The sequence below is a fragment of the Ostrinia furnacalis genome, unplaced genomic scaffold (assembly GCF_004193835.3).
Source record: "Ostrinia furnacalis isolate ACB-3 unplaced genomic scaffold, ASM419383v2 OfSCF1607, whole genome shotgun sequence".
NCBI lineage: Eukaryota > Metazoa > Arthropoda > Insecta > Lepidoptera > Crambidae > Ostrinia > Ostrinia furnacalis.
Genome location: NW_021131846.1, coordinates 90,932 through 103,971, shown reverse-complemented (window position 1 = coordinate 103,971; position 13,040 = coordinate 90,932). Strand labels below are relative to the sequence as shown.

Genomic DNA, 13,040 nt, shown 5'->3' with positions numbered 1-13,040 from the left:
CCGGCGAACTTCGTACCGCCTTAGCGTAGAGATTTTCTTAATATTTTTTTCCGTAAGAACCATCCTTGGACTTCCACAAACATTTAAAAAAAAGAATTATCGAAATCGGTTCAGCCGTTCACACGTGATGCCGTGACAACGCGAAACGGGTTTCATTTTTATATATATAGATTATAAAGCTGAAGAGTTTGTTTGTTTGTTTGTTTGTTTGTTTGTTTGGTTGAACGCGCTAATCTCAGGAANCCATCTCTCCACGTTAACGTTAATAATTGTAAACTTACTTTAAACTTCCTTTGATTCACTTAACTCACATTACTTTCTTCACCCTGGAGGAATCACTGTCATCTAAGATACAGGTTTAATCCTAGTTTAGTTGGCAGGAACATACTTAAGATTAACACGATTGTCAATCGTAGTTTAAGTAATTAATACATTGTACAATATTGTAACTCGTCATCTTCTTGGTTATTAAATAAATTATTATTAAAAAAAAAGTTCTTCAGTCTCTACCAGGAAAATAGACAATTTGGCCTACACTCCCCACGCTGATCAGGTTGAAAAAATCTAAGAATATGTGAATCCGAATAAAATCGGTGGGTATTTCTCTGCCATTAATTATTCTACGCGTATTATATTTTGTATGCTATTTATAGATGGCTGAACTTAAATTCGCACAGCCTCGACCTAAATGAAACATTTTTAAAGCAAATGAATCATTATTTCATTAATAATGATTATAAAATAAAATAAAACAAAATATTATCTCTTTCGGCAAACATTTTGACATCACAAATTGAAACTTTTACACAGACAAGCTGAAAAATTGTCGCTGTAGATATTATTTACCGTCGTGTATTCAGCTCCTTGAAAGGCTCCGGAGCCAGTGGCCATTCTTCGATGGGCTGTTGAGATAGATGCTACCTACATAATGGCTTCATTTATATCGAACTTCTTCATTTTTATCGAGCTTCTTCACTTCAATGACACTTAGAAGGCAATTTATAAGAAAGGGAATAGTAACAATGACTGATAGTTTATTGAAGTGCCAATCAAATCAAAATCAAAATTATCTTTATTAATTTGTGTAGAAAAATTAAATTACTTACAAATAATCAAATTCTCTTAAGGAACCTATACAAGTCTCACTCTTTTTTGCCCTACCAGAGCTTCGAGACAAACATTTGGCAAGTGCTGAAAAGAAGGGCCGCAAAATACTCAATCACCACTGTCTGCCAGTTTATAATAATTAGAACTACATCCCGCTTATTAATAAAAGTTACACCATAGTTGAACCCTGTTTTAAAGTGACGTTTAGAATGGAAATGTGTATTTTTAAAACAGTGTTCAATTAGGGTGTAACTTTTTATTAATAAGGGAGTATTTGTACAAATAATAATAGAGTTTCTAATATTATGTAGGACTAGCGGCCGCCCGCGACTTCGTACGCGTGGATCCCGTTTTACTCCCTTCATCTATCTTACACGGTTAAGATTTTTTCATACAAATGTTTTTTCCCGCTAACTCCCGTTCCCGTGGGAATTTTGCAATATCCTGTTGTAACTAAGCTTCAAANAGTTCCCTACCGGCACGTTTTTTTTCTAACTTGACGACGTTTTCTATTCACCTGTGTGCAGCAGCAACTTCCGTAGATTTTTTTGGAGTTATTACTTGTCAAATTTCATTTTCATGCAGGCAGAACTGTTACTTAGATATTATAGATTGTAACAAGTCCAAACTTGCACGGAAAGTTAGGTTTGTATTCTAATTTTCCGTATTTGTTTATGGCAAGTCGGTCAAATGGACGAAAACAGGAGCTGGACGGAAAACCGGCGCAATTAGCTAGTTTTCATTTGAATGTACGAGTTTTCCACAGGTGGACCGACGACCTCATAAAGGTTTCAGGAAGACGCTGGATGCAGGCCGCTACCAACCGGCCATTATGGATATCATTGGGGGAGGCCTAGGCTTGTCCATTACCTATCGCCAATGCATAAGGAGACATCTGCTTTAAAGGCACACTTATCAATCCGGAAAGGGATCAATACGGTTATGATCCGTGTCCTGGTCGATAACAGTGCTTCGTTCTTTATGGTTGGTTTCAACTGATCGGAGGGCTAAGAAATAAAACGCACCATTTTGGCTGTTGCTTTTATAATAAATACATAGTTAAATAAAAAGAATATTTCTCATCTTTTAGGTAAATCATATCGATACAATTGGGTAGTTGACACTAATTACCGATAATAACACGACACCACTTAGCTTTAGTTATCATTGCTAACTCAAGGACGTAGCACACTTATCAACACGGACAGGGATTGTAACCGTATCAACTCGATGCGATCAGTATTTGTATGAAACTCCATACTGTAACCCACACCTATCCGCACAGTAACGTAAACGCCTCGCCTCGCAGTTGACAGTTGACAACGCGGGAAAGGCGATGATAGCTCGTCATGATCCCTTTCCGAGTTGATAAGTCTGCTATGACCTTTAGATTCCCTCTACTTTGCAAAATGTGAAAAATAGGGAATGGTGCGTTTTGACAGTTTGAAAAAAGTATGTCAATTGACTGTGCTGTCAAATACCCAATTGATTGCTTGCATTTCGTTATTATTTGTTGCAGTCATTCTCGCAAGCAGCCTGACACTCCTCTAGAGTGTTGTAACGGTTGCCGTTGCCGTCACATCCTCCGTAGATGAACTGTTTGCATCCTTCCAAGTCAGTATCGTAGCCGAAACTGGAAAGAGAGGAAGGAAGTTAATATTTATCAATTATACAGTGTGTTAGGTCAGGTTAGGCAAGCATTTCCTCATGTTAAAAAAAAGGTTAGGTTAGGCTCATATACCTATTTACCTAACACCCTGTAGAGGGTGGAATTTTGTATTACCACCTGCCCCCCTAGACAAAACGCACTTTTTGATCGAATCGAAAATCGAATCCGTCAAAATTCCATACAAAAAAGGGGCTTTTCGACTGGTTTGCGATTATAATTTGCACTTTGTCTAGACCCACTCAAAGGAAAGTATAGTTCCAAAATACTGAACTGTCCTATCCATGACATTGACAGTGAGGCGCCACCGTCAATACCGGATCGCTGGTTCCGATTTTTGCCATGTTGGAAACCATAATATAGTTGAACGATGGTAGCGTTGGTGGGACAGTTCAGCGTGGGTCATCTATACTCTTAATACTGTAGATAGAAAATTTTATATTCTATGTTCGATTATTTACTAATGTAAAAAGGTCTTACAAAATTTTAAGAAAATAATTATTTTAATAAGGAAAATAAAATACTTACGCAACTTTCCTGCCTCTGCATGGTCCGGTCTCAAGAGGCGAGGTGCAGTCTGGGGCTGGGGCTGTATAATAAAATAAAAACTTTTTTTTTCATCGAACCTTTTGGCGGGAAAGTGAAACGTCATGCACCTAATGCATAGAGCTATAAGAGTAGGCGCACACCGTTGATTTTTAGTTGGCCGATAGTTGTGCCCGATTTCAAATTGTATGAAGAATCGGTCAAATCGAATCGGCGTAGTGTGCGCACTCCCATACATGCCCATACTGATCAACAGCCCGACTAAACTATTTTTGTATTTTGGAAAGAATTAAAACTAAAGTTCGCTACAGCTGCTGCATTAGTTTTGTTGTCTAACCAAACATTAAAACATGCAGCGCTAGATCCGCTTGTTCTCAACGAGTCACCCACCACACCCAATCGAGTATGTAATTGGGAAAAATATTCCATTTAGTCACACTGTTACTCGTTCGAACATTTGTACCTATCTTCCCAAACGGTCACACATTAAGTACCTTTAATTTCAGAATAAATTCGTTAAAAAACAGTGAACAAAATACTGACATTAAAAATCAAAATATTTTTTCTAAGGTTTACTGTCAGAAAATACAGGTTTTAGTGTGACCGGCAGGGAATATAAGTAAAACAAAAAATAACAATCGTTCATTTATTTCGATGACCTTTATGTCCGTTTTCACCATCAATCCCTAATTTTTAAGTGACCCCTATGAAAACAAAATTCCTGTATGTGTTGTGTTACCATAGGGATCACTTAAAAATTAGGGTTTGTTGGTGAAAACGGGCCTAAAGCTTTCGGTAAAATAGGTAGGTACTTACCGTCACTGCTTAAAACGTTCGCAATAGCCACCAACATGAAAATAATGAAACTTAATTTGAACATTTTAAATTAATTAATTTAATTGTGTTCTGATAAACTGCGAGGATGAAAAACATGTAGAACAACGAGTTGTTCGCAGTTTTATATTCAAGTTTGTTTGTAAAAGAATTGTTTTTCTGTTGCAGACTTGTTTAAGGGGAAGATGTATACTTACCTACTCATTTAAGATATGTTTATTGCGAATAATGTCCCGCCACAGTATAATGTTAAATAAACTGATTTTTATAGTATATTTTATTAAGACTTAACTTATAAGTACCTACCTACTGAATACTTCTCCTTAAAATTTGTTTGATCACGATCGACACCTAAATAAAGAAATTGACAAAAGGTTCACATTAAAATACGACGAATAAAGCCAAATTTCGATTTTACCTTGATGTTAATATATTTATGTATTTTCATCAGTTACAGAACGTATCTGCGGTAATCGACATTTGTCTAGTTTTCATTTGAATGTATGAGTTTTCCACAAGGTGGACCGACGACCTCATAAAGGTAGCAGGAAGGCGCTGGATGCAGGCCGCTATGCTACCAACTAGATTTTGCAACCAAGTTTGTTCCTCAACCCATGTATAATGTCACAACTTGTATTTTATGGTAATGCTCTACATGAAGGGAAAAAGACATTAATGATTAATTCCTTTTTATAAGTTTAAACAAGCAGGTCTTTTTCTTAACTCCTTATAGTGTCTGTTTGAAAGCATAGTATTAAAACAAGGACTTACTAACGCAGCTTAAAGTACTAAACGTGTCATAACAACTAATAGCCAACTTTATATATAATATTTATATATACTTTGGTAGCTTTGGTATAACCAAAAGCTTATTTGCTAAAAGTAGGTAAAGTAGGTTTTTCTTAAACAAAAAAAGTTTCTCGTCACTTGCTTAAGGCAAAACTTTTCACAAATTATTTTTCAGTCTGAAAAAATGATTTTTAAAAACAAATTGCATTGCTGTATTGACAGTTTTATCACCTAACCTGGTTCGCAATTTACTGTAAATATTCCCTGCCGCCGAAAAAGCCCTCTCGGCTTCAACACTAGTTAGTTTTATGGACATCATGTAGTTTTGAATAAAAGAGTTTGATAATGACCGGGTCCAGTTTGCAATCTCTACTAGGTACCAACCAGCAATTTATTATGGAAATCATTGGAGCAGGCTTGTCCATACCTGTCACTGATGGATAAGGAGACATCTGCCTAATGGTCGGTCCCAGCTGATAGGAGGGCCTTAAGAAATAAAACGCATCATTTTGGCTGTTGTTTTTGTAATAAATAGTTAAATAAAATCGATATAATTCTCATCCTAAATAATATCGATAAAACCATAAGTCATTTAAAAATCAAATCGATCATCTTTGTTCTGTTTTTTATTTTTTCTTTTTGTGTCAAATAAAGTTTTTCTTATTCTTATTCTTATTATCATTGGGCAGTTGACACTATAATAACAAGACACCACTTAGCAAATTTAGCATTACTAACCTAGCTTCCCTCTCTATTTTTCACACTTTACTGATTTAGCAAAAGTGAGAAAAATAGGGAATGGTGCGTTTTGACAGTTTGAAAAAAGTATGTCAATTGACTGTGCTGTCAAATACCCAATTGATTGATTGCGTCTCGTAATTTGTTGCCGTCACTCTCGCAAGCAGCTTGGCAGTCCTCTAGAGTGTTGTAACGGTTGTCGTTGCCTAAACATCCCCCGTAGATGAACGATTCGCATTTTCCACTGTCAGGATTGTAGCCGTAACTGAAAATAGAGGAAGAAAGTTATCTAAATCTACTATATAAAAATAAGTCGGGTTTTCCTCCCTGACGCTATAACTCCAGAACGCACGACACGAACCGATTTCCACGGTTTTGCATTCATTGGAAAGGTCTCGGGCTCCGTGAGGTTTATAGCAAAGAAAATTCGGGAAAAGGGGGTAAAACAGGATCCACGCGTACGAAGTCGCGGGCGGCCGCTAGTATAATATAAATGTATGTTACGGTAAAAGTGCCAAATTGAAAATTGTATTAATAACCGGTTATTATGAATAATTACCGACAGTCGTGGTAAAAGTGATAGATTAATCACATTTATCAGTGATTATTTATTAATGTGACCTTAGTACTAAGAAATATCATAAAAGAGAACACCGGCTCGTGTACAGCGCTCATGTATTTGATACAAAAATTCTCGCGTATTACATAAAAAAATTAAAAACTACATTTAAAAACATAATAATTGAAATTCATAATAATAATATCACTAATCATACACTTAGTTTTTATTAATATATTTTTATTTTACTATACACCACTACATTTCTATCACAGACAAAAAATCTGGGTAATGAGTTATTGATACTGATCCTATTTATGCAAAAAAAAGGTTAAATAAAGTTACTCAAAATTGTATCCCAAAATTGGTAATTTATGGACACATGCGTCGCTAGCACTTAACACTGGAAGCGTGGTCGAGGCGTGAGCGAGACAGACAGATCGGGGCAATGTGCGAGCGCGTACGACTACTCTTGACTCTAGCGAGCAGCGGAGTGCCCCAGCTGTGACGCGTAAAATACGGACTAAAGAAAATTTAATAAAAAAAATTACTTCATGAAAAATATTTTTCTTTTTTTACTTTAAAATTTTCCCACATTCTACATAACCTATTAAAAATTTTTCGGTGATAAAAATGTAGTGGTGTATATTTTTCTATACTAATGATCGAAACTCATAATCATTCGAATAAATAACTATAATATTCATAAATGTGATTTATTCCAATAATTTGGTATGCAGGTAGATGTTAATGACGTCGACATCCGCTAAGAAAGGATTTTACGAAACTCCACCCCTTAGGGGGTAAAACGGGATCCACGTATGCGAAATCGCGGGCGGGCGCTAGTTTATCAATATAGAGGGTGGAATTTTGTAATGCCACCTGGAGGGAAAGTACTCTTAATACTGTAGATAGAAAATTTCCTATGTTCGATTATTGACTAATGTAAAAAGGTTCTACAAAATTTTAAGAAAATAATAAATAATTTTATAATAAGGAAAATAAATACTTACACTTTGAACGAGCCTCTGCATAGTCCGGAGGCAAAAGGCGAGGTGCAGTCTGGGGCTGGGGCTGTGTAATAAAATACAAAACTTTTTTTTTCATCGAAACTTTTGGCGGGAAAGTGAAACGTCATGCACCTAATGCATAGAGCTATAAAGGATAGAGAAGGTAAGCTCTTATTGTATTTTGAAAAGAATTAAAACTAAAGTTCGCTACAGCTGCTGCATTATTTCTGTTGTCTAACCAAACATTAAAACATGCAGCGGTAGATCCGCTTGTTCTCAACGAGTCACCACACCCAAACCAAAACGAGTAATTGGGAAAAATATCCCATTTTAGTCATACTGTTACTCGTTCGAAGATTTGTTTACCTATCTTCCCAAAAGGTCACACACCTTTAATGTCAATAAATTCGTTAAAAAGAAACAGTGAACAAAATACCTATGTTAAAAGTTACCTATGCCAAATGTCAGAAAATATACTCGTATGTTACAGTGTGACCGGCAGGGAATATAAGTAAAACAAATAATGTCCTATCTAGTGTGACGCGTTGGGAATAAGCGGCGAAGTGCGTAGTTCATTTTATCGATGGTCTTTATGCCCGTTTTCACCAAACCCAAATTTTTAAGTGACCCCTATGAAAACAAAATTTATGTATGTGTTACCATAGGGGTCACTTAAAAATTAGGGATTGATGGTGAAAACGGGCCTAAAGCTTTTTCGGTAAAATAGATAATTACTTACCGTCACTGCTTAAAACGCTCGCAATGGCTACCAACATGACAATAATGAAACTTAGTTTGAACATTTTGAATGAATTAATTTAATTGTGTTCTGATAAACCGCGAGGATGAAAAACATGTAGAACAATGAGTTGTTCGCAGTTTTATATTCAAGTTTGTTTGTAAAAGAATTGTTTTTTTTCTGTTGCGTACTTGTTTAAGGGGAAGATGTATACTTACTTACCCATGTAAGATCTTTTTATTGTGATTAATGACGCAATAGAAATAGAAATAGAAATAGAATAATCTTTATTGCCCAAAACTGTGTACAATTTGTGCTGGTCACAATGCAAAAAAATAGTTACAACAGTGTTACCCATATCGGGCATGCAATAGTTAAAATACAGTAATAAAGTTAGAGTTTAATTATTTTTGGTACCAAAATATTCATTTAGACTATAAAAAACATTAATTGTTAACCATTTTTTAAGCTCAGANATCAGTATCGATCACTAATCACCCCCTGATAGTTATTTTGAAAATATATTTCATGTACAGAATTGACCTCTCTACAGATTTATTATAAGTATAGATTGAGGCTCTCTCATCGATATGAAAGTCGATTTTTAAATCCTTCAGAAAGGTAATTACGAAATTATTTTTTAAGAATATTCTTGAAAGAATATCACATCAACTCAAAGTTTTATTTGTGGCTTAAGATAAATAAGAAGCCCTTCACACAAGATGCCGAATAAATAAAATGCTGTATCCTCTTGACCGAAAAACTTTGAGTGCTTAAAATAAGGTTGAAAATGATTCCGGGAAAATTGTGAAAACTCCCAAAGTAACTCACACATAAAGAAAAATTTTCCATCGGAGAAAGTAAAACACAACATGTGTTGCGGACATCGTATCCCTTGAATTTCTGAATAGGGATGTGAATATAGCTTTTTTTATCCCAATATTTTATAAATTATAGGTGGACCGACTATCTGGTAAAGGTCGGGGGAAGAGCCTGGATGCGGGCAGCGCAGGACCGTTCATTGTGGAAAACCTTGGGGGAGGCCTTTGTCCAGCAGTGGACGTCATTTGGCTGAAACGAACGAACGAATTTTATAATAAACGATTTTCAAATAGTAAACGTATTTGTAAAAGAACGATTATGAAGGTTATATAAGTACAAAAAATATAATAACATCCAGTAATGAAAATTTAATGATACAAAATAAAAAAATATAATTGTATTCGGACTTTCAGTAGTACTTTTTGCTATAGAGTTTATGTGGAATGATAGGAGTTGTGAAAAAGTTTACATTATTAGGTAGGTAAGTATGTCAAATAATTATTTAGTTATTTTAATCCCATTTTTCAAAATATAATTTTAATATTAAAGACATTAACATCAAATCTGTCAAAATAATGAGGAAAATTGACATGTCAGTAGTTAATCGAGTTTTATAGCTTCTATCTAATGGCACATCCCTATTTCTGAACAAATTTATTCTGCCCCTGAAGGAGTAAATTACAAGAAATATTGTCAACGCCAACTGCCGACGAAGTTGGAATAAGGGAAACAAATTGGTATTTCCTCTTGTGCTGGAGCATATCAAGCCTAATACTGTGAACTCTTATGTCCTTATAACAGGTCTTATATTGCTACAAAAGTGTAAAGCATTATGTGCTACCAATAGTACAATTGACGACAAGTTTTCGCTTGCTATTCGTCATCAAGTTTCGGACGTCTACTGAATTGTTAGTTGTTCAGGGAAAATGTTACAACTAAAATTAATTTAAGTTTACAAGAAAAATGAGAAACAAATTCAAACCGTGTCTACTCTATTGCTTTAATATTGTCAGGAACTGTCTAAAAAGCAATAGAGTGCTTTAATTAATAGTATTTTTTTATTTTGGGTGGCTTTATTAAGCAGATACACGTTTTCAGGTCTCCACGAAATGTAGGTAACATGAAGTTGAGTTATGCCTTAAAATAATTCATTGCATCGTTACTGTCAATCTATCCAATATTTTTTAAGTCTACTTTCTAAGGCTGAGTTGCCCCACCTTATTTAACCGTGACTATAACTATAGCCGGTGTTTTTCGTATGGAGTTTGACAAAATGTTGAGGTTTGTTAAAGTTAAAGTAAGATGGCGCATCCCAGCGTTAATCATAAGATTACAACCCAATGGAATACCTACATTTTGTGTTAGGCCATTGTACTCCTCTAAGAACCTTTGCAAATAAAATGTATACCTACTCTTAAATTATAACATTCCGACAAACCAAACCACAGGGCAAAATACATTGTTCAGTAAACAACTAAAACTCGGTATTTGCAATCGATTGCTAACCACAAGCTAGCGATTGTTCCATAAACTATTCACTAGCCTCAAACCGTTAATTTCTATGCCAAATTAAATTCCCCGACGTATTATGGGGTAAATATTTAAGAAGACAATTTCGAAGGAAGTATAAGTGTATGATATTAAAGATAATTGAGGGGAATACCGGACAGACTAGGTGGCGTCACACGACAAAGAGAAGGCACTGTTCAAAGAGAATAGACAGCTCAATTTGCTTTTTTATTCCCAGTAGATACAGTTTTTGTTTGCTTAGTTTGGTGGTGACGTAGTCATATAAAACCATGAAATTCATTTACAAAGTTTTAGACTATATTACAGTGTAGTGAAAACTAACACTAATAAGAAATTTTCATCAATAATAAAATTCATTTCAGAAACTGTAACAGTCAATCTGGGTCGTTAATTTATTTAGGTATATGTTTTGGTTTGATTTTATTAATTTTAAATAAGTTCTGTAACTTTTCCTCGTTGTTCACAAAGCTTGTTTGAATTACATAAAAAATAAAAAATAAAAAGTACTAAATTGACAATATTTTGGCCAATGTTGTACTGATGGCTTAAGCTACCGAGTTTGACTGTACACAGGACTATTCCCACCTCTCAATAACTCCTAAGTAACCAGGTTCTACAGCTTGACCTCCAATAAAATCCCAACCTGTGAATGTCAAGTTTGTCCCGAGGGAAAGTTAAATTGTCATGGGACCCCCAACGAACTTAATCAGAAGAACATAGAGGAGTTCGAAGTTAAGGTTCGACTTCCCTCCAGTGCAAAGCGGAGTTTGACTGTACGTGTAGCTACACCTATTTTGATTTTAGATTGATTCTTCTTCACCATTCTTGGTGACGATGATGATGATGATCATCCGTATGGCTGCTCTCCTTAGGCTACAACAGAGGCGTCTGCAAAGCAAATAATACGGTGTTTAGACGCGTTATACCGTACAATTTGTTTTGAGTCGCCGGCTTTTGTTTCTGGGGTTCATACATGTAATTGCCAAGTTTCTGCTTTGGTTACATTTTACGGGTGGTCTCTGCGTTCTCTGCAAATTGAGTTAGGCTCCTAAATTATTAACTTTGCATAAATTTAAAAGATATTTATGGCGTTGGAAGCGACCTTGAATTTATAAATTGGCAGTTGAATTTAGAAACTTTTTGAATATACCTATTTGTCAATTTTATTTGGTAGCTTTCCGCCCGCGGCTTCGCCCGCGTGGAATTTAGTCTGTCACAGAAAAACTTTATCGCGCGGATCCTTCTTTCAAAAACCAGGATAAAAACTATCCTATGTTCTTTCCCGGGACTCAAACTATCTCCCTGCCTTTCATCAAAATCGGTTCAGTGGTTTAGGCGTGAAAGAGAGACAGACAGACAGAGTTGCTTTCGCATTTATAATATTAGTATAGATAAAGTGAATTGAAAGGCATAAATAGAAAAAGTTTCGTTTAGCTAAAATATCTTTAAAGTTTTATGCCACTTGCTTACCATTTGTGAATCAAAACCTACCTTCCCATTTTTATGTATTTTGCGGTGGCTATTTGCTTACCTATAAAATTACTGATTTTCTGTAACTAAGCCTACTTACTATACTTTATTAGCCAGAAGTTGCGCCTCTAGTTGCTTGTATTGAACACACATACCTAGTTTTCTGGGCTGGCTGGGGCAGGAAAGTCTTTGAGTGGCGACCACGAGCCGGAAGACGTAGCGTGGGCAGGCCTCCCACTAGGTGGACCGACGATCTGGTGAAGGTCGCGGGAAGTGCCTGGATGCAAGCGGCGCAGGACCGGTCTTTGTGGAAATCCTTGGGGGAGACCTTTGTCCAGCAGTGGACGTCTTTCGGCTGAAACGAACGAACGAACGAACCTAGTTTTCAGCCATCCTAATGGCCAGCAGTTTCATACTTAAATAACATTGAAAATTAAAGCGCCATAAAGCACTCAGCCTTCCATATTGCCAAGAACAATTTCCTAGGAAGTGCACGCAATATCTTTGCAATCTAAACGAGCCATCAAAAGCGGAGTCTTTGGACTGAGACAGTACCTCACTTTGTTTCAAAAGTACCCAACAAAGACTTTGTTGAACAGAAAAACCAATTTATATCCCCCTAACAACACTGGAAAATCAACTTTAAGGTGAACAACTTAAGAGCGGAGTAAACTGAAAGAGTAACGTTGCAAAATCTGTAACAGCCTTCTATAATGTCAACTGAAAACGTCTAGATGTTACTCATGGCTTCGCTCGTTTTATATTTTGTTAAAGTTAAATTGGGTTTTAAAGCGACAACGTTAGCGGCCATTTTGGTTATGACGCTGTCCTTTATTAAGGAAGTTGTTAATTATTGACAGCTAATTATGGGAGCTGTTGATAATTTTTTAAGGTTTTATACATTTTCAGTGGCAGAATACACTTGGAGTGGTGGTTGGCGTACTGGACAAAAATAATTTCAGGTTCAAATCCCACTCTGAGTAGGGAGTATACCTGTAATAAGACCGTCTACTGTGACGTCATTTTGTTTCTTTTTTGCTTATCTGTGTTGTGCGAATTAAGAGTACCTATATCTACTTATCAATTAAGAGTATCTACAGTTATATCTTCTTAAAACAGGGATTTCGCATATTTGCGCACTAAAATCCATCGCGAAACCATCCAACCGAAACCCCGATACTGTTTGCGTTAAAATCCGCTCGAAAAACGCGACACGTGCAAAAAAGCGCT

The 13,040-nt window shown here is 35.9% G+C and overlaps 1 protein-coding gene across 2 annotated transcripts; it reads right to left on the bottom strand.

The window, feature by feature from the left end:
* Positions 1-2,123: 2,123 nt before the first annotated feature.
* LOC114353112 (trypsin inhibitor-like) lies at positions 2,124-8,074 on the bottom strand. 2 transcript variants are annotated; one of them, XM_028304944.1, is made up of 3 exons: positions 7,989-8,074; positions 3,302-3,362; positions 2,124-2,740 (listed from the first exon to the last, which is right to left on the bottom strand). In XM_028304944.1, the coding sequence occupies exons 1-3, from the start codon at positions 8,050-8,052 to the stop codon at positions 2,614-2,616; spliced, it is 252 nt and encodes an 83-aa protein (XP_028160745.1). In that variant the 5' UTR covers positions 8,053-8,074; the 3' UTR covers positions 2,124-2,613. The 2 variants fall into 2 exon arrangements, with proteins under 2 accessions (XP_028160745.1, XP_028160746.1); XM_028304945.1 differs by lacking the exon at positions 7,989-8,074 and adding an exon at positions 4,136-4,263.
* Between the last annotated feature and the right edge of the window lie 4,966 nt (positions 8,075-13,040).

What these genes read in the sequence shown, in the direction of transcription:
- LOC114353112 (XM_028304944.1), bottom strand. Translation starts at nt 8,052, where the DNA reads ATGTTCAAACTAAGTTTCATTATTGTCATGTTGGTAGCCATTGCGAGC. An exon ending in GAGCGTTTTAAGCAGTGACG is followed by an intron (nt 3,363 to 7,988) that starts GTAAGTAATTAT and finishes TTTATTATACAG; the next exon opens with CCCCAGCCCCAGACTGCACC. An exon ending in TGCAGAGGCAGGAAAGTTGC is followed by an intron (nt 2,741 to 3,301) that starts GTAAGTATTTTA and finishes CTCTCTTTCCAG; the next exon opens with TTTCGGCTACGATACTGACT.